At 36.5% G+C, this 24,531-nt stretch overlaps 1 protein-coding gene across 1 annotated transcript; it reads left to right on the top strand.

Annotated features, from left to right (window-relative positions):
* Nucleotides 1–2,086: 2,086 nt before the first annotated feature.
* On the top strand, nucleotides 2,087–16,834 carry LOC129614706 (mucin-2). Its single transcript, XM_055529545.1, has 10 exons — nucleotides 2,087–2,129; nucleotides 2,189–2,355; nucleotides 2,540–2,947; nucleotides 3,036–3,675; nucleotides 3,997–4,617; nucleotides 4,659–6,732; nucleotides 8,090–8,424; nucleotides 8,466–14,832; nucleotides 16,536–16,594; nucleotides 16,746–16,834. Exons 1-10 carry the CDS (start codon nucleotides 2,087–2,089, stop codon nucleotides 16,832–16,834), a joined length of 10,803 nt encoding a protein of 3,600 aa, XP_055385520.1.
* The last annotated feature ends 7,697 nt before the right edge of the window (nucleotides 16,835–24,531 follow it).

Here is a 24,531-nt window from a genome sequence, read left to right as displayed (position 1 = left end):
TGTGTACATTGCCATGCTTAGACGGGTTTTATACATTTTATATGATTTGAGTTAGTTGAACCGAACCACAAATTTTCAGGACTCACACAAATAGGTTAGTGATAATTTTTGTTACATGTAAGCATATATAAACACTTTAATTTGTATATATAATTCTAAAGCTAAATTATAATTTCTAGAAGCTAGATTATAGAATGAACAGAATTTCAAGAACCACGTGGACGTGGAGGAATGCGGATTATTTTGAAATGCTAATTAGATATATGCTACACACTCCAAAATTGTTGGATATAAAGCAAAAATGTCTTTAAAATAAAACATAATCTTCTCCTTTATTTTTTAAATAGCACACTTATGTTACGTGCGGGATGTTTAACATTATTATATGCGAAATATTTTTGATTATAGATTAAATTTTTTTTTAGAACAGAAAATTCGATAAACACTGTATTATGTAATGGTTTAAAAGTGTGCAATGAATTCACTAATAATATCTATATTTATAATTAAACCAAATTTAAGATAGAAGCAATTGAAATTTAGTGAACAGTTTAGTAATTGTTTTTCTTAAGTTGCAATTTTTGAATTTTTAATTAATTTTTATTTAATAGTAGAAAATTATGTATTAAATAGTATTTAATACTAAATAAATGCAATACAAAAATTTTTTGGGGAGTTAATTCAGCAATTAAACATGCTTAAGCTGAATATAAACGTTCACCTGGAAAATATTGTTTTAAAGTATTTTTAAATTTGTTTTTTTTTCTTTCCTCTAACTTGACGTATTTTATACACTTAAAATGAAAAATATTTTTTCCTTTTGTTATTATTTATTATAATATTTGATTAAAAATAAAATATGAAATTTAAAAAAAAAATTAGTTATTTAATGTATAAGAACAAAATAATTGTTGTATATTCGACATGAAATTAAATTTTTTTTGTAAATATTGTTTATTTTGTTTTTTTTTTTAAATTCTCATATGTATGAATTATACGTTTAAATATTAATATTTAAAATATAATTGAATATAACCACATACAAAAATTAAAAATTAAATAATAAACAGATGTCAAAACTAACCTTGAAATTTTTATATTTTAAAACAAATTTATTTGCGAAATTTAATTATATTTATATATATTCATTATGGGTACATATGTATGTGTGTGTGTACATTATTTTTTTATTTGCTTTTTTCCTTTTTTTTTAATATTAAGTTAAAAAAAAGGGATTCTTAATAGAAAATTACACTCAGAAAAATTGTAATGCTAAAAAAAAATTTCAGAATTCTTAGCTTTAATTTAATTTTACGAAAAACTTAATTAGATTTAAAGCAAAAATTAATGTATTAATTGAAAACTATATATATGCGGGGTGTTTTGCATAAGGTGACAAATAATTTTAGAGTTGTATCTTTGATTAACTTCAAGCAAAACATTATATGAGGGTGGGGTGGAAGAGGTATAGATATACTCGTTTTCGAGCTACAACCTGTTAAAAAAAAGGCACCAGATTTTTCCTACATATAAATAAATTTTTACAACTTCAGAATTATGCGGCACAGAGTTACCATCCGGGACTGGTTTCCGAGGCGATTAATTGCTCTTTACTATCGGTCTTACAATCAATTAGATTTGTGTCATAGTTTTCGAGATAAAGCTCGTTAAAATCCTTGAAATTATTAACTTATGCGTGGCACCCAGTATATATACATATATATCAATGATTGAAATATCTATATATATAGTTACGATTGCAATTTTGAGAAACATTTAAAAAGCAATTATTTTTTGAGAATACCCACTGAATAGATATTATGTTTCAAAATATTTACACCTTCAATGTTTTGTCCTTCTTGAAACAGTTCTCATCGCCTAAAAAAAAGGGTATTAATAAAAATTTCAGCAGTTACAACTCAACCTGAATTGTAACAGCTGAACTTTGAAATCAACAATTTTAGTTAATAAACTTTTTCTCAGTGTAAAGAGCTTTCAAAATATTTTTCTACCGGTATAAAAGCAGTGAAATTCGATAAAATTTGTATAAATATCATCTTAACTACCAAACTTATAACAAGTCAAGATGATTTTAAAAGTATCCAAATTTGCTTTCGTCCTTATTTCGAGTAAATTCTCTTTTAATGTAATTACATATATCTGTTTTAAAATTTTGTGTTTTTTCTAGTTCTATTGCTGGTCGACTCCAGCGTTGGAAGACCTCAAGCTCCAAGCGGCTCCGCGAGTGCAACATCAGCCGGAACTACATTTTCACCTTCTTCATCTGGTGGCGGTTCCGGAGGAGGCTCTTTCCCACCATCATCAACGCAAGTGGCACCTACAAGCGCTGGAGGTGTACATATTTCAATACCTCCACTCCCATCAGCTAGCAATTTTATGCTTTTACTCATCAATAACATTGGTAAAGATTTTCGCTAAAAATTTGTAAAATTTATTCGATTAAAATTTATGTATTTTACTTGTTACGAATACGCAGGTTCATTCTTCCAAAGCTTGTTAGACATAATTATGAATACAGCTCAATTACTTCCTTGCCCGCCACCCACAACACCCACAACACCCACAACACCCACAACACCCACAACAACAACACCTTATACACCCACAACACCAACAACAACAACACCAACAACAACAACACCGACAACGACAACACCAACAACAACAACTCCAACAACAACAACACCAACAACAACAACTCCAACAACAACAACACCAACAACAACACCAACAACAACAACACCAACAACAACAACAGCAACAACAACAACTCCAACAACAACAACACCAACAACAACAACTCCAACAACAACAACACCAACAACGACAACACCAACTACAACAACACCAACAACGACAACACCAACAACGACAACACCAACTACAACAACACCAACAACTACAACTACAGGAACAACTGGTATTAATTTCAAACCATTATACAAAATATACAATAGCACACAATTTTTTTGCTTTCATAGTTCCGACGACGACTCCAATAACCCCAACAACACCAACGACGACCTCAACTACTACTACAACACCAACAACAACAACACCAACAACAACTACACCCACAACAACCACGCCTACAACAACCACGCCTACAACAACCACGCCTACAACAACCACGCCTACAACTACCACGCCTACAACAACCACGCCTACAACTACCACGCCTACAACAACCACGCCTACAACAACACCAACTACTACTACACCAACGACAACTACGCCAACAACAACAACACCAACAACTACTACTCCGACTACAACCACACCTACAACAACCACGCCTACAACAACACCAACTACTACTACACCAACTACAACTACGCCAACAACTACTACGCCAACAACAACAACACCAACAACAACTACGCCAACCACCACTACGCCAACAACAACTACACCAACAACAACTACTCCAACTACAACTACACCAACCACTACAACTCCAACTACCACTACACCAACAACAACTACACCAACAACAACCACACCTACTACAACAACTCCAACTACCACAACACCAACAACAACTACACCAACAACGACTACACCAACAACAACAACTCCAACTACAACCACACCAACCACCACAACTCCAACAACAACTACTCCAACTACCACAACTCCAACTACCACAACTCCAACTACCACAACTCCAACTACCACAACTCCAACTACCACAACTCCAACTACCACAACTCCAACTACCACAACTCCAACTACCACAACTCCAACTACCACAACACCAACCACAACTACACCGATAACAACAACTCCAACTACCACCACACCAACAACTACAACACCAACCACTACAACTCCAACCACAACTACGCCAACGACAACTACACCAACCACAACTACTGCTACTACAACTACACCCACCACTACAACTCCAACAACAACTACTCCAACAACAACTACTCCAACAACAACTACACCAACCACAACTACTCCAACAACAACCACACCAACAACCACAACACCAACTACCACAACACCAACTACAACCACTCCAACTACAACAACTCCAACAACAACCACACCAACAACCACAACACCAACCACAACAACTCCAACTACAACTACACCAACCACTACAACTCCAACTACCACTACACCAACAACAACAACACCAACCACTACAACTCCAACCACAACTACGCCAACAACAACTACACCAACTACAACTACACCAACCACTACAACTCCAACAACAACTACTCCAACAACAACTACTCCAACAACAACTACTCCAACAACCACAACACCAACTACCACAACACCAACTACAACTACACCAACCACCACAACACCAACTACAACTACGCCCACGACAACAACACCAACAACTACTACACCAACAACTACTACCCCAACCACAACGACGCCAACAACAACTACACCAACCACTACAACTCCAACCACTACAACCCCCACAACAACAACTCCAACAACTACCACACCAACTACTACTACACCAACCACAACTACGCCTACAACAACTACACCAACTACTACTACACCAACTACAACTACACCAACCACAACAACACCAACAACAACAACTCCAACAACAACAACTCCAACAACAACTACACCAACAACCACAACACCAACAACCACAACACCAACCACCACAACACCAACTACAACTACACCAACCACAACAACACCAACAACAACAACTCCAACAACAACAACTCCAACAACAACTACACCAACAACCACAACACCAACAACCACAACACCAACAACCACAACTCCAACTACTACTACACCAACTACGACAACACCAACCACAACTACGCCTACAACAACTACACCAACAACTACTACACCAACAACTACTACCCCAACCACAACTACTCCTACTACAACTACACCCACCACTACAACTCCAACAACAACTACTCCAACAACAACTACTCCAACAACAACTACACCAACTACAACAACTCCAACTACCACCACACCAACCACAACTACACCGACAACAACTACCCCAACTACAACTACTCCAACCACCACAACTCCAACAACAACTACTCCAACAACAACTACTCCAACAACAACTACTCCAACAACCACAACACCAACTACCACAACACCAACTACCACTACACCAACCACAACTACGCCCACAACAACTACACCAACAACAACTACTCCAACAACAACAACTCCAACAACAACAACTCCAACAACTACCACACCAACTACTACTACACCAACCACAACTACGCCCACAACAACTACACCAACAACAACAACTCCAACAACTACAACTCCAACAACAACAACTCCAACAACAACTACACCAACCACTACAACTCCAACCACTACAACTCCAACAACAACAACTCCAACTACTACCACTCCAACTACTACTACACCAACTACTACTACACCAACAACCACAACTCCAACTACTACTACACCAACTACGACAACACCAACCACAACTACGCCTACAACAACTACACCAACAACTACTACACCAACAACTACTACCCCAACCACAACTACTCCTACTACAACTACACCCACCACTACAACTCCAACAACAACTACTCCAACAACAACTACTCCAACAACAACTACACCAACTACAACAACTCCAACTACCACCACACCAACCACAACTACACCGACAACAACTACCCCAACTACAACTACTCCAACCACCACAACTCCAACAACAACTACTCCAACAACCACAACACCAACAACCACAACACCAACAACCACAACTCCAACTACTACTACACCAACTACCACAACACCAACCACAACTACGCCTACAACAACTACACCAACCACTACAACTCCAACTACTACAACTCCAACAACAACAACTCCAACAACTACCACACCAACTACTACTACACCAACCACAACTACGCCCACAACAACTACACCAACAACAACAACTCCAACAACTACAACTCCAACAACAACAACTCCAACAACAACTACACCAACCACTACAACTCCAACCACTACAACTCCAACAACAACAACTCCAACTACTACCACTCCAACTACTACTACACCAACTACTACTACACCAACCACAACTACACCAACCACTACAACTCCAACTACTACTACCCCAACCACCACAACACCAACCACAACAACGCCAACAACAACAACGCCAACAACAACTACACCAACAACAACAACGCCTACTACAACAACACCAACTACAACTACACCAACCACTACAATTCCAACCACTACAACTCCAACAACAACAACTCCAACAACTACCACACCAACTACTACTACACCAACCACAACTACGCCCACAACAACTACACCAACAACAACAACTCCAACCACTACAACTCCAACAACAACAACTCCAACAACAACTACACCAACAACCACAACACCAACAACCACAACACCAACAACAACAACTCCAACTACTACCACTCCAACTACTACTACACCAACCACAACAACACCAACCACTACAACTCCAACTACTACTACCCCAACCACCACAACACCAACCACAACAACGCCAACAACAACAACGCCAACAACAACTACACCAACAACAACAACGCCTACTACAACAACACCAACTACAACTACACCAACCACTACAACTCCAACCACTACAACTCCAACAACAACAACTCCAACAACTACCACACCAACTACTACTACACCAACCACAACTACGCCCACAACAACTACACCAACAACAACAACTCCAACCACTACAACTCCAACAACAACAACTCCAACAACAACAACTCCAACAACAACAACTCCAACAACAACTACACCAACCACTACAACCCCAACCACTACAACTCCCACCACTACAACTCCAACAACAACAACTCCAACTACTACCACTCCAACTACTACTACACCAACTACCACCACACCAACCACAACTACGCCTACAACAACTACACCAACAACTACTACACCAACAACTACTACCCCAACCACAACGACGCCAACAACAACTACACCAACCACAACAACTCCAACCACTACAACTCCAACAACAACAACTCCAACAACTACCACACCAACTACTACTACACCAACCACAACTACGCCTACAACAACTACACCAACAACTACTACACCAACAACTACTACCCCAACCACAACGACGCCAACAACAACTACACCAACCACTACAACTCCAACCACTACAACCCCCACAACAACAACTCCAACAACTACCACACCAACTACTACTACACCAACCACAACTACGCCTACAACAACTACACCAACTACTACTACACCAACTACTACTACACCAACCACAACTACACCAACCACTACAACTCCAACTACTACTACCCCAACCACCACAACACCAACCACAACAACGCCAACAACAACTACACCTACAACAACAACGCCCACTACAACAACACCAACTACAACTACACCAACCACTACAACTCCAACCACTACAACTCCAACAACAACAACTCCAACAACTACCACACCAACTACTACTACACCAACCACAACTACGCCCACAACAACTACACCAACAACAACAACTCCAACAACAACAACTCCAACAACAACAACTCCAACAACAACTACACCAACAACCACAACACCAACAACCACAACACCAACAACCACAACTCCAACTACTACTACACCAACTACCACCACACCAACCACAACTACGCCTACTACAACTACACCAACAACCACAACACCAACTACCACCACTCCAACTACTACTACACCAACTACTACTACACCAACCACAACTACACCAACCACAACTACACCAACAACTACAACTCCAACTACTACTACACCAACTACCACCACACCAACCACAACTACGCCTACTACAACTACACCAACCACTACAACTCCAACCACAACTACGCCAACAACAACTACACCGACAACAACAACTCCAACTACAACTACACCAACCACTACAACTCCAACTACAACTACACCAACAACAACCATACCAACTACTACTACTCCAACTACCACAACTCCAACTACTACTACACCAACCACAACAACACCAACAACAACTACGCCAACAACAACAACACCAACTACTACTACTCCAACAACAACAACTCCAACTACAACCACACCAACAACAACTACACCAACAACAACAACACCGACAACAACAACTCCAACTACAACCACACCAACAACAACTACACCAACAACAACAACACCAACTACTACTACTCCAACAACAACAACTCCAACTACAACCACTCCAACTACAACTACACCAACCACTACAACTCCAACTACTACCACACCAACCACAACTACTCCAACAACAACTACGCCAACAACAACTACCCCAACTACTACTACACCAACCACAACCACGCCAACAACAACAACACCAACTACTACTACACCAACCACAACCACGCCAACAACAACAACACCAACTACGACTACTCCAACCACAACTACCCCAACTACAACAACTCCAACTACAACTACACCTACTACAACCACACCAACCACTACCACACCAACGACAACCACTCCAACTACAACAACCCCAACTACAACTACACCAACCACTACAACTCCAACTACTACCACACCAACTACAACTACTCCAACGACAACTACGCCAACAACAACTACACCAACTACTACTACACCAACCACAACCACGCCAACAACAACAACACCAACGACTACTACACCAACCACAACCACGCCAACAACAACAACGCCAACCACGACTACGCCAACAACAACTACGCCAACTACAACAACTCCAACTACCACAACTCCAACTACCACAACTCCAACTACCACAACTCCGACTACGACAACACCAACTACTACCACACCAACTACAACTACCCCAACAACAACTACGCCAACAACAACTACCCCAACTACTACTACACCAACCACAACCACGCCAACAACAACAACACCAACGACTACTACACCAACCACAACCACGCCAACAACAACTACGCCAACTACAACAACTCCAACTACCACAACTCCAACTACCACAACTCCAACTACCACAACTCCAACTACCACAACTCCAACTACCACAACTCCGACTACAACAACACCAACTACTACCACACCAACTACAACTACTCCAACTACCACTACACCAACCACTACAACTCCAACTACTACCACACCAACAACAACTACTCCAACAACAACTACGCCAACAACAACTACACCAACTACTACTACACCAACCACAACCACGCCAACAACAACAACACCAACGACTACTACACCAACCACAACCACGCCAACAACAACAACGCCAACCACGACTACGCCAACAACAACTACGCCAACTACAACAACTCCAACTACCACAACTCCAACTACCACAACTCCAACTACCACAACTCCGACTACGACAACACCAACTACTACCACACCAACAACAACTACTCCAACAACAACTACGCCAACAACAACTACCCCAACTACTACTACACCAACCACAACCACGCCAACAACAACCACACCAACTACTACTACACCAACCACAACCACGCCAACAACGACAACACCAACTACGACTACTCCAACCACAACTACGCCAACTACAACAACTCCAACTACCACAACTCCAACTACCACAACTCCAACTACCACAACTCCGACTACGACAACACCAACTACTACCACACCAACTACAACTACGCCAACTACCACTACACCAACCACAACTACGCCAACTACAACAACTCCAACTACAACTACACCTACTACAACCACACCAACAACTACCACACCAACGACAACCACTCCAACTACAACAACCCCAACTACAACTACACCAACCACTACAACTCCAACTACTACCACACCAACTACAACTACTCCAACAACAACTACGCCAACAACAACTACACCAACTACTACTACACCAACCACAACCACGCCAACAACAACAACACCTACTACTACTACACCAACTACAACTACACCAACCACAACTACTCCAACTACCACAACTCCAACTACCACAACTCCGACCACGACAACACCAACAACAACTACACCAACTACTACTACACCAACAACAACAACTCCAACTACAACTACGCCAACTACCACTACACCAACCACAACTACGCCAACTACAACAACTCCAACTACAACTACTCCAACAACAACTACACCAACTACTACTACACCAACCACAACCACGCCAACAACAACAACACCAACTACAACTACACCAACCACTACTACACCAACCACAACAACTCCAACTACCACAACTCCGACTACGACAACACCAACTACAACTACACCAACAACAACAACTCCAACTACAACTACGCCAACTACCACTACACCAACCACAACTACGCCAACTACAACAACTCCAACTACAACTACTCCAACAACAACTACACCAACTACTACTACACCAACCACAACCACGCCAACAACAACAACACCAACTACAACTACACCAACCACTACTACACCAACCACAACTACGCCAACAACAACTACACCAACCACTACTACACCAACCACAACCACGCCAACAACAACAACACCAACTACAACTACACCAACCACTACTACACCAACCACAACTACGCCAACAACAACCACACCAACCACTACCACACCAACGACAACCACTCCAACTACAACAACCCCAACTACAACTACACCAACCACTACAACTCCAACTACTACCACACCAACTACAACTACTCCAACGACAACTACGCCAACAACAACTACACCAACTACTACTACACCAACCACAACCACGCCAACAACAACAACACCAACGACTACTACACCAACCACAACCACGCCAACAACAACAACGCCAACCACGACTACGCCAACAACAACTACGCCAACTACAACAACTCCAACTACCACAACTCCAACTACCACAACTCCAACTACCACAACTCCGACTACGACAACACCAACTACTACCACTCCAACTACAACTACTCCAACAACAACTACACCAACAACAACTACCCCAACTACTACTACACCAACCACAACCACGCCAACAACAACAACACCAACGACTACTACACCAACCACAACCACGCCAACAACAACAACGCCAACCACGACTACGCCAACAACAACTACGCCAACTACAACAACTCCAACTACCACAACTCCAACTACCACAACTCCAACTACCACTACACCAACCACTACAACTCCAACTACTACCACACCAACAACAACTACTCCAACAACAACTACGCCAACAACAACTACACCAACTACTACTACACCAACCACAACCACGCCAACAACAACAACACCAACGACTACTACACCAACCACAACCACGCCAACAACAACAACGCCAACCACGACTACGCCAACAACAACTACGCCAACTACAACAACTCCAACTACCACAACTCCAACTACCACAACTCCAACTACCACAACTCCGACTACGACAACACCAACTACTACCACACCAACTACAACTACTCCAACAACAACTACGCCAACAACAACTACCCCAACTACTACTACACCAACCACAACCACGCCAACAACAACCACACCAACTACTACTACACCAACCACAACCACGCCAACAACAACAACACCAACTACGACTACTCCAACCACAACTACGCCAACTACAACAACTCCAACTACCACAACTCCAACTACCACAACTCCAACTACCACAACTCCGACTACGACAACACCAACTACTACCACACCAACTACAACTACGCCAACTACCACTACACCAACCACAACTACGCCAACTACAACAACTCCAACTACAACTACACCTACTACAACCACACCAACAACTACCACACCAACGACAACCACTCCAACTACAACAACCCCAACTACAACTACACCAACCACTACAACTCCAACTACTACCACACCAACTACAACTACTCCAACAACAACTACGCCAACAACAACTACACCAACTACTACTACACCAACCACAACCACGCCAACAACAACAACACCAACTACTACTACACCAACTACAACTACACCAACCACAACTACTCCAACTACCACAACTCCAACTACCACAACTCCGACCACGACAACACCAACAACAACTACACCAACTACTACTACACCAACAACAACAACTCCAACTACAACTACGCCAACTACCACTACACCAACCACAACTACGCCAACTACAACAACTCCAACTACAACTACTCCAACAACAACTACACCAACTACTACTACACCAACCACAACCACGCCAACAACAACAACACCAACTACAACTACACCAACCACTACTACACCAACCACAACTACGCCAACAACAACTACACCAACCACTACTACACCAACCACAACTACGCCAACAACAACTACACCTACTACCACTACACCAACCACTACCACACCAACGACAACCACTCCAACTACCACAACTCCAACTACCACAACTCCAACTACCACAACTCCGACTACGACAACACCAACTACAACTACACCAACAACAACAACTCCGACTACAACTACGCCAACTACCACTACACCAACCACAACTACACCAACTACTACTACACCAACCACAACCACGCCAACAACAACAACTCCAACTACAACTACGCCAACTACCACTACACCAACCACAACTACGCCAACTACAACAACTCCAACTACAACAACACCAACCACAACTACTCCAACAACAACCACGCCAACAACTACCACACCAACAACTACTACACCAACTACTACCACACCAACCACTACAACTCCAACTACTACCACACCAACTACAACTACACCAACCACTACTACACCAACCACGACTACGCCAACAACAACTACACCAACCACAACTACTCCAACTACCACAACTCCAACTACCACAACTCCGACCACGACAACACCAACAACAACTACACCAACTACTACTACACCAACAACAACAACTCCAACTACAACTACGCCAACTACCACTACACCAACCACAACTACGCCAACTACAACAACTCCAACTACAACTACTCCAACAACAACTACGCCAACAACAACTACACCAACTACTACTACCCCAACCACAACCACGCCAACAACAACAACACCAACTACAACTACACCTACTACAACCACACCAACCACTACCACACCAACGACAACCACTCCAACTACAACAACACCAACTACAACCACACCAACCACCACCACACCAACGACAACCACTCCAACTACAACAACACCAACAACAACTACACCAACTACTACTACACCAACAACAACAACTCCAACTACAACTACACCAACTACCACTACACCAACCACAACTACGCCAACTACAACAACTCCAACTACAACTACTCCAACAACAACTACGCCAACAACAACTACACCAACTACTACTACACCAACCACAACCACGCCAACAACAACAACTCCAACTACAACTACGCCAACTACCACTACACCAACCACAACTACGCCAACTACAACAACTCCAACTACAACTACTCCAACAACAACTACTCCAACAACAACCACGCCAACAACTACCACACCAACAACTACTACACCAACTACGACTACACCAACAACAACAACTCCAACTACAACTACGCCAACTACCACTACACCAACCACAACTACGCCAACTACAACAACTCCAACTACAACTACTCCAACAACAACTACTCCAACTACCACAACTCCAACTACCACAACTCCAACAACCACAACACCAACTACAACTACACCAACCACAACAACGCCAACTACAACTACGCCAACTACAACAACACCAACCACAACTACGCCAACTACAACCACACCGACTACTACCACACCAACGACAACCACACCAACAACAACAACTCCAACAACCACCACACCCACAACTACCACACCGACAACCACCACACCCACAACTACCACACCAACAACTACCACACCAACGACAACCACGCCAACAACAACAACTCCAACTACCACAACTCCAACTACCACAACTCCAACTACCACAACTCCAACTACCACAACTCCAACTACTACAACTCCTACTACCACAACACCAACTACAACTACACCAACCACAACTACACCAACAACAACCACGCCAACAACAACAACTCCTACAACTACCACACCAACAACAACTACCCCAACTACAACTACACCAACCACAACTACGCCAACCACAACTACGCCAACCACAACTACTCCAACTACCACAACTCCAACTACCACAACTCCAACAACCACAACACCAACTACAACTACACCAACCACAACAACGCCAACTACAACTACACCAACTACAACAACACCAACCACAACTACGCCAACTACAACCACACCGACTACTACCACACCAACGACAACCACACCAACAACAACAACTCCAACAACCACCACACCCACAACTACCACACCGACAACCACCACACCCACAACTACCACACCAACAACTACCACACCAACGACAACCACGCCAACAACAACAACTCCAACTACCACAACTCCAACTACCACAACTCCAACTACCACAACTCCAACTACCACAACTCCAACTACCACAACTCCAACTACTACAACTCCTACTACCACAACACCAACTACAACTACACCAACCACAACTACACCAACAACAACCACGCCAACAACAACAACTCCAACAACTACTACTCCAACAACAACTACTCCAACTACAACTACACCAACCACAACTACGCCAACAACAACAACTCCAACCACAACCACACCAACTACTACTACACCAACAACAACTACACCAACCACAACTACGCCAACTACAACCACACCTACTACTACCACACCAACGACAACTACACCGACAACAACAACACCAACAACAACAACACCAACAACAACGACACCTACAACTACAACAACAACCACCACTACTCCAACTACTACTACAACTACTACTACTACAACTACAACTACAACTACGACTACAACCACAACAACTGCAATCCCAGGTGTATGTGCTCAATTAGTATCCGGCGAAGGTGGTTATTGCTACTTCTCTTCATCAACTGCCATGGGTTTGATGAACCAAAGGAATTATTGCCAAGGTATGTGAATTTCGATTTATATCAAAGTATTATTACAGATTTATGAAATATTTTGTGTTTATTTATATATTTTGTGATTTATGAAATATGTTTAAGCATTTCAATAATTTCAAATATATTGAAAGCATTTCAATAATTTCTGATTTTATGGAAATTCAGGGTTATTGGAATCCTATCCTAATTTAAATATCTAGGCAGCAATAAACGGGTAATAATGGGTCTCTGTATACTTGCATAATCAACGCCGGGAAGATTGAACATATAAAGTTAATTGTACACAATTGAAAGCAGCAACTGCTATATTTTTACCGACCGTATTGTGTATACAATAGGTAGGTGATGTGATGGCCACAAATTTTGTATATCGAGTTTTCGGTGGGAACGCACTTCTCCATAGTAGGGAAGTGTAAATAAACTAATTTTAGCAACCTGTCGGTCTGTCGGTCTGTCCGTCTGTCGGTCTGTCGATCTGTCGGTCTGTCGGTCTGTGTGTGTACGCGTGTATTTCAAGTTCTACTGAACCGATTTTTATGAAATTTTATATGTAAGTTTATTTCCACTATGTCACTGATTGATCAACTTTTGGGATATATCAGGCCTCGGGAACTGCACTTTTTAGCGGGCCTGTTTTACATTTTTGAACATTTTGAAGAAACTATTCAACCGATTTTCTTGAAATTTCATATATAAGCTTCGCTCGACCGGCCCCAAAACCTCCTAACTTTTGGAAGAAATCAGGCGTCAGCAACTAGACGTTTACTACGGGCCAAATATACATTTTTGCGTATATAAAGAGAAATAATCAACCGATTTCATTGAAATTTAATATATGAATTCCTCGTATTAAAGCAATGAACAGATAAATTTTTTGGAAAGATCAGGGCTCGAAAACTGATCTGCGGGCCGATTTTACATTTTTCACCATATCTACGGAACTAATTGATGAAATTTCATGAAATTTGATATTTGAGTTCTGGTTGTTACCGAAACTAACTGACGAGCATTTCAGGGAATTCGGGTGGCACAAAGTGAAACTCTATTAAGAGCCAAATTTACATTTTTCTAGGTATGTTAACTATAAGCTTACTAATGTCCTAAAAATTGGAAAGAGGTAATTAACAGGCATTTTTATAATATTCTGTAACACTTTCACTTAACTAGACAATGCACAATACGGTCGGTTATGTGCTGACCACATCAGATTTTTTTTTATGGGATCATACAATTTAAAGCTTCCTTTGAAGCTTAAAATGCTGCAGCGTTTACGTATAAGTAAATTAAGGAATCAAAAAATTTTTTGGTTTAATAGCCTCGGGATCTCAGAATTGCAGCATTCATCTTTTGTCTTGTAATTACTGATTGCATATTGTACTTTACTACTTCAATTTCTAAGTCACAAACATTTAAAAGCGCTCAAAATGTATTAGGGTGGAATAGAAATAGAATAGGAGCCAACTGCAATATTACAAGTATACAATCGATTCACAATATTCAACGAATTCATGTTAATTAAATGTTTAAAAATTCATTATTTTTTTTTTTTTTATTTTTTTGACAAAATATTTTTTTTTAATTTATTCAATAAATAATTTAATATTCTTATTTTATTTTCATTTACAGATTATCAAACAGTAGCTGCACCAACTTCAAGTTGTGTATCAACACCATGCCCATGTGTCAAACCACCACAAATTCAAGGCTCAGGCTAAATAATATACGTAATTATGAAAATATAAGTCATACGAATATAAATAGGAATATATAAGAATATATCTCTATATATATATGTCTATATATATATATTGTATATATATTATTAAAATATTATATTAATAAAAATTGTACAGTAACAGGATGTTTCAAATAAAGGCTGTGTTGTAAACGTTGAAAAGAGAAAAAAAATTCATTATTTTTTTAGTATTTAAGTATTGTTTATAGTTGTTCACCTGACTCTATCCAATTTGCAATAGCTTGATGTTAAGTCATAATTCAGTAATTAATATTCATAATTGTGTATATTATTGCTTTTATACTGCAATTTTGGAGTCATTACAATTTTAAAATACAATTTTGTGGAGGTGGGACTTACTAATGGTATTCGATATCTGGGGTTTATCTGATAGTTGTATGTTTTTATTACAAATATTTGTTTATAATATTTGTGATAAAATATTTGTATAAAATAATATTTTTATACATATATATTTGTATAAATTGAATTTGATTTTAATATATACATTTTCAATGTAAATGCTACACCGTTTACTAAAACACGAGAAAAATAAAGTACACGAGAGGTAACAAAATGTTGCAAATTCTTATATATATATTGTACTGACGTTATATTATATATATATATATATATATATATATATATATTATATATATATTATATATTTATAAGTTTTATAAATAATAAATGCAGTTAGAAATTGATATATAAAAATCTCTGATCACAACAATAACTAATACAAGATTTAGTAACTAACAACTTATAAGCTAAATAATGTATTAATGCTAGTATACTTATTATATTATTAAAGTAAGGATTTAATTAATAAACAAGATTGCAAAGATTAGAGGTTGCAATATATAATTTTTTATTATAATTCAAATTTTGAATGATTAGGTTCTTTGGTTCATATAAAAATGGGGAAAGAAACAAATGTATATATTCAGTTTGAAGTCTATCTTCAATTTGAAGTTTATTCAAAATATTTATTTTTTTTAATAGTTATAGTGCTATATTGTTAAACCCAGTTTAACATTTCTTCGCATTTAAACTACGTTTAAATTTAGTTTTCGTTTTTTTTCTAATATTTAATGTAAAATTTATATATATTTATCAATTATGTTAACACGTCTCGGGCCCTTCCCCACTCCCAACTCTTCTCTTAGTTTTATCTCTCTGAGATAAAACTAAGTACAACACAACATTAAATTGTGTGCTATTTGTTTATGTACTTTTTTAAATAATATTAAATTAAATATTAAAACAGTTTTATTTTAAATAAATAATAAGAAAATATTTTCTAATAGATAAAGTTCTTGATATGGCAGTTTTATTTTGCTCAGTTTTAAAAATTAGAAGAAAAGAAACAAAAACAGTTGTGGCAATAAAATAATATTTTAATGTGTGTGTTTTTTTTAGTTGAATATTGAAATAAATAAAAAATTTTATTTACTTAAAATTATTGTTGTTTGTTTTTCGCGTTCAATATTTATTCTACGAAATAAAAAACACCATGACCGTAATGCTAGTTGATTCAGAATTAAATATTTTAATAATTTTTTTCTAAAATTAACTTCCTATGTGTAGGATTTTCTTTGACAATTTAGAACTACATAATATTATTAGTTTTTAGTTAAAACATCTAAGTAGAGTGTGAAGTATTAGGAATTACAATTTCCTAATAGTTCAGTCAGTAATATTAGTTATTATTAAGTTAGAATAGCATTTTCAAAAACACAGTAATATGGTTTATGGAATGGTATAAGGGACTAATGAATTAATTGATTCAACTCTATTAGAATAAACAAAATTATTAAATAATAACCAAATTCTAATTAAATTTATTTCAATTTTTTAATGTTTGAATGAATTTGTTCTTAGATAATGATTGTTCTCTTTCATAAATAAATATTTTTAATCATTTATTACTTATTATTCTATTACCTAAATTCGGAATAATTATTAAATTATATTCTATTTTAGCTAAAATGTCTATTAAAAATTCATTTTCCTTAAGGGATATTAATTATGTATCAAATTTAAGCTATTTGCTATTGGGGTACAGCACATAATTGAGCTAAGTTTACAAAATTTTCACAAATGATTTATTATAGTAAATGCCTGAAGCCTATTAAAGCTTTATATGGTTCGAGTAGCGACCATACAACTTCAAAATTTATTTGGCTATATCTCAGAAACCATAGAAACTATTCAAATTTCACACAAACGAATATATTATTAGGTCCGTTCTATTTGATAAAAGTCATTGAAATTGCTTGGCTCCTTCTGGTAGCTGATATACAACTTGAACAGTTATTTGTATATATCTTGAAAACTATTCAACTTACAGTACTGAAATTTTTAAAAATAAAATAAGGTAAAATGGCAGCTATATTCATTGAAAGTTGTTGAAATCTTACGAGCGCTTGTTAGCTGCCATACAACTTCAAAAGTTATTTGGCATTATTTCAGAAATTATTGGAGCTATAGTATAGAAATCTCGTGAAAACAAGGATATTATTAGGCCTGTTACATGTTATAAAAATTGTTGAAATTTCTTGATACCATATGGTAGCTGTCATACAACTTATATAGTAGTTTGGTCATATCTTAGAAAATATTGAAATCACAGTGCTGAAGTTTTGCACACATTTATAGGGTAATACGGCAACTTAAAATCATAGTTTGTCACATAGTCAGCTATGGCATGTTTACTCGTACATAGTACAAAAAATTCAAACGGGTATCACAAAGTTATTAAGTTTAAATAGATTTAATAGTATATTTCCTAATCGATTTCGAATTTAACAATAGAGAAAACTTATTTTTTACAATTTTAATTTTAATGAAAGTAATAGGCGATCATGAATGATAGCAAGCAAAAACGTAATTTTCTGACCTACTTTCTACAATTCCTGCTCGCCGGGTATTTTATTAGAAAAATATTTAATTTTTTGCTTCTTTTCACAATTTAAATTTTAAAAAATGTAGTTGGAGATCATGAATTATAGCAAGCAAGAACGTAAAATTCTGATCTACTTTCTACAATTCCTGCTCGCCGGGTATTTTATAAGAAAAATGTTTAATTTTTTGCTCCTTTTTACAATTTAAATTTTAATGAAAGTAATAGGCGATCATGAATGATAGCAAGCAAAAATGTAAATTTCTGATCTACTTTCTACAATTCTTGCTCGCCGGGTATTTTATTAGAAAAATGTTTAATTTTTGCTCCTTTTTACAATTTAAATTTTAATGAAAGTAATAGGCGATCATGAATGATAGCAAGCAAAAATGTAAATTTCTGATCTACTTTCTACAATTCCTGCTCGCCGGGTATTTTATAAGAAAGATGTTTAATTTTTTGCTCCTTTTTACAATTTTAATTTTAATGAAAGTAATAGGCGATCATGAATGATAGCAAGCAAAAATGTAAATTTCTGATCTACTTTCTACAATTCCTGCTCGCCGGGTATTTTATAAGAAAAATGTTTAATTTTTTGCTCCTTTTTACAATTTAAATTTTAATGAAAGTAATAGGCGATCATGAATGATAGCAAGCAAAAATGTAAATTTCTGATCTACTTTCTACAATTCCTGCTCGCCGGGTATTTTATAAGAAAAATGTTTAATTTTTTGCTCCTTTTTACAATTTCAATTTTAATGAAAGTAATAGGCGATCATTAATGATAGCAAGCAATGATCGCCGGGTATTTTATAAGAAAAATGTTTAATTTTTTGCTCCTTTTTACAATTTCAATTTTAATGAAAGTAATAGGCGATCATTAATGATAGCAAGCAAAAATGTAAATTTCTAATCTACTTTCTACAATTCCTGCTCGCCGGGTATTTTATTAGAAAAATGTTTAATTTTTGCTCCTTTTTACAATTTAAATTTTAATGAAAGTAATAGGCGATCATGAATGATAGCAAGCAAAAATCTAAATTTCTGATCTACTTTATACAATTCCTGCTCGCCGGGTATTTTATTAGAAAAATGTTTAATTTTTTGCTCCTTTTTACAATTTCAATTTTAATGAAAGTAATAGGCGATCATGAATGATAGCAAGCAAAAATGTATATTTCTGATCTACTTTCTAAAATTCCTGCTCGCCGGGTATTTTATTAGAAAAATGTTTAATTTTTTCCTCCTTTTAACAATTTTAATTTTAATGAATGTAATAGGCGATCATGAATGATAGCAAGCAAAAATGTAAATTTCTGATCTACTTTCTACAATTCCTGCTCGCCGGGTATTTTATAAGAAAAATGTTTAATTTTTTGCTCCTTTTTACAATTTAAATTTTAATGAAAGTAATAGGCGATCATGAATGATAGCAAGCAAAAATGTAAATTTCTGATCTACTTTCTACAATTCCTGCTCGCCGGGTATTTTATAAGAAAAATGTTTAATTTTTTGCTCCTTTTTACAATTTCAATTTTAATCAAAGTAATAGGCGATCATTAATGATAGCAAGCAAAAATGTAAATTTCTAATCTACTTTCTACAATTCCTGCTCGCCGGGTATTTTGTTAGAAAAATGTTTAATTTTTTGCTCCTTTTTACAATTTTAATTTTAATGAAAGTAATAGGCGATCATGAATGATAGCAAGCAAAAATGTAAATTTCTGATCTACTTTCTACAATTCCTGCTCGCCGGGTATTTTATAAGAAAAATGTTTAATTTTTTGCTCCTTTTTACAATTTCAATTTTAATGAAAGTAATAGGCGATCATGAATGATAGCAAGCAAAAATGTATATTTCTGATCTACTTTCTACAATTCCTGCTCGCCGGGTATTTTATTAGAAAAATGTTTAATTTTTTCCTCCTTTTAACAATTTTAATTTTAATGAATGTAATAGGCGATCATGAATGATAGCAAGCAAAAATGTATATTTCTGATCTACTTTCTACAATTCCTGCTCGCCGGGTATTTTATTAGAAAAATGTTTAATTTTTTGCTGCTTTTTACAATCTAAATTTTAACGAAAGTAATAGGCGATCATGAATGATAGCAAGCAAAAATCTAAATTTCTGATCTACTTTCTACAATTCCTGTTCGCCGGGTATTTTATTAGAAAAATGTTTAATTTTTTGCTCCTTTTTACAATTTTAATTTTAATAAAGTAATAGACGATCATGAATGATAGCAAACAAAAATCTAAATTTCTGATCTACTTTCTACAATTCCTGTTCGCCGGGTATTTTATTAGAAAAATGTTTAATTTTTTGCTCCTTTTTACAATTTTAATTTTAATGAAAGTAATAGGCGATCATGAATGATAGCAAGCAAAAATGTATATTTCTGATCTACTTTCTACAATTCCTGCTCGCCGGGTATTTTATTAGAAAAATGTTTAATTTTTTACTCCTTTTAACAATTTTAATTTTAATGAATGTAATAGGCGATCATGAATGATAGCAAGCAAAAATGTATATTTCTGATCTACTTTCTACAATTCCTGTTCGCCGGGTATTTTATTAGAAAAATGTTTAATTTTTTGCTGCTTTTTACAATCTAAATTTTAACGAAAGTAATAGGCGATCATGAATGATAGCAAGCAAAAACGTAATTTTCTGACCTACTTTCTACAATTCTTGCTCGCCGGGTATTTTACTGGAAAAATGTTTAATTTTTTACTTCTTTTTACAATTTAAATTCTAATGAAAGTAATAGGCGATCATGAATGATAGCAAGCAAAAATGTAAATTTCTGATCTACTTTCTACAATTCCTGCTCGCCGGGTATTTTACTAGAAAAATGTTTAATTTTTTACTCCTTTTTACAATTTAAATTCTAATGAAAGTAATAGGCGATCATGAATGATAGCAAGCAAAAATGTAAATTTCTGATCTACTTTCTACAATTCCTGCTCGCCGGGTATTTTATAAGAAAAATGTTTAATTTTTTGCTCCTTTTTACAATTTCAATTTTAATGAAAGTAATAGGCGATCATGAATGAAAGCAAGCAAAAATGTAAATTTCTGATCTACTTTCTACAATTCCTTCTCGCCGGGTATTTTATAAGAAAAATGTTTAATTTTTTGCTCCTTTTTACAATTTTAATTTTAATGAAAGTAATAGGCGATCATGAATGATAGCAAGTAAAAATGTAAATTTCTGATCTACTTTCTACAATTCCTGCTCGCCGGGTATTTTATAAGAAAAATGTTTAATTTTTTGCTCCTTTTTACAATTTTAATTTTAATGAAAGTAATAGGCGATCATGAATGATAGCAAGCAAAAATGTAAATTTCTGATCTACTTTCTACAATTCCTGCTCGCCGGGTATTTTATAAGAAAAATGTTTAATTTTTTGCTCCTTTTTACAATTTCAATTTTAATGAAAGTAATAGGCGATCATTAATGATAGCAAGCAAAAATGTAAATTTCTGATCTACTTTCTACAATTCCTGTTCGCCGGGTATTTTATTAGAAACATTTTTAATTTTTTGCTCCTTTTTACAATTTTAATTTTAATGAAAGTAATAGACGATCATGAATGATAGCAAGCAAAAATCTAAATTTCTGATCTACTTTCTACAATTCCTGTTCGCCGGGTATTTTATTAGAAAAATGTTTAATTTTTTGCTCCTTTTTACAATTTCAATTTTAATGAAAGTAATAGGCGATCATGAATGATAGCAAGCAAAAATCTAAATTTCTGATCTACTTTCTACAATTCCTGCTCGCCGGGTATTTTATTAGAAAAATTTTTAATTTTTTGCTCCTTTTTACAATTTTAATTTTAATAAAGTAATAGGCGATCATGAATGATAGCAAGCAAAAATGTATATTTCTGATCTACTTTCTACAATTCCTGCTCGCCGGGTATTTTATTAGAAAAATGTTTAATTTTGTGCTGCTTTTTACAATCTAAATTTTAACGAAAGTAATAGGCGATCATTAATGATAGCAAGCAAAAATGTAAATTTCTGATCTACTTTTTACAATTCCTGCTCGCCGGGTATTTTATTAGAAAAATGTTTAATTTTTTGCTCCTTTTAACAATTTTAATTTTAATAAAGTAATAGGCGATCATGAATGATAGCAAGCAAAAATGTATATTTCTGATCTACTTTCTACAATTCCTGCTCGCCGGGTATTTTATTAGAAAAATGTTTAATTTTTTGCTCCTTTTAACAATTTTAATTTTAATAAAGTAATAGGCGATCATGAATGATAGCAAGCAAAAATGTATATTTCTGATCTACTTTCTACAATTCCTGCTCGCCGGGTATTTTATTAGAAAAATGTTTAATTTTTTGCTCCTTTTAACAATTTTAATTTTAATAAAGTAATAGGCGATCATGAATGATAGCAAGCAAAAATGTATATTTCTGATCTACTTTCTACAATTCCTGCTCGCCGGGTATTTTATTAGAAAAATGTTTAATTTTGTGCTGCTTTTTAAAATCTAAATTTTAACGAAAGTAATAGGCGATCATTAATGATAGCAAGCAAAAATGTAAATTTCTGATCTACTTTTTACAATTCCTGCTCGCCGGGTATTTTATTAGAAAAATGTTTAATTTTTTGCTCCTTTTAACAATTTTAATTTTAATGGAAGTAATAGGCGATCATGAATGATAGCAAGCAAAAATGTAAATTTCTGATCTACTTTCAACAATTCCTTCTCGCCGGGTATTTTATAAGAAAAATGTTTAATTTTT

This window comes from Condylostylus longicornis, unplaced genomic scaffold (assembly GCF_029603195.1).
Source record: "Condylostylus longicornis isolate FDR11 unplaced genomic scaffold, ASM2960319v2 ptg000116l, whole genome shotgun sequence".
Classification (NCBI taxonomy): Eukaryota; Metazoa; Arthropoda; class Insecta; order Diptera; family Dolichopodidae; genus Condylostylus; species Condylostylus longicornis.
This window is presented reverse-complemented; position numbering and strand designations above follow the sequence as displayed.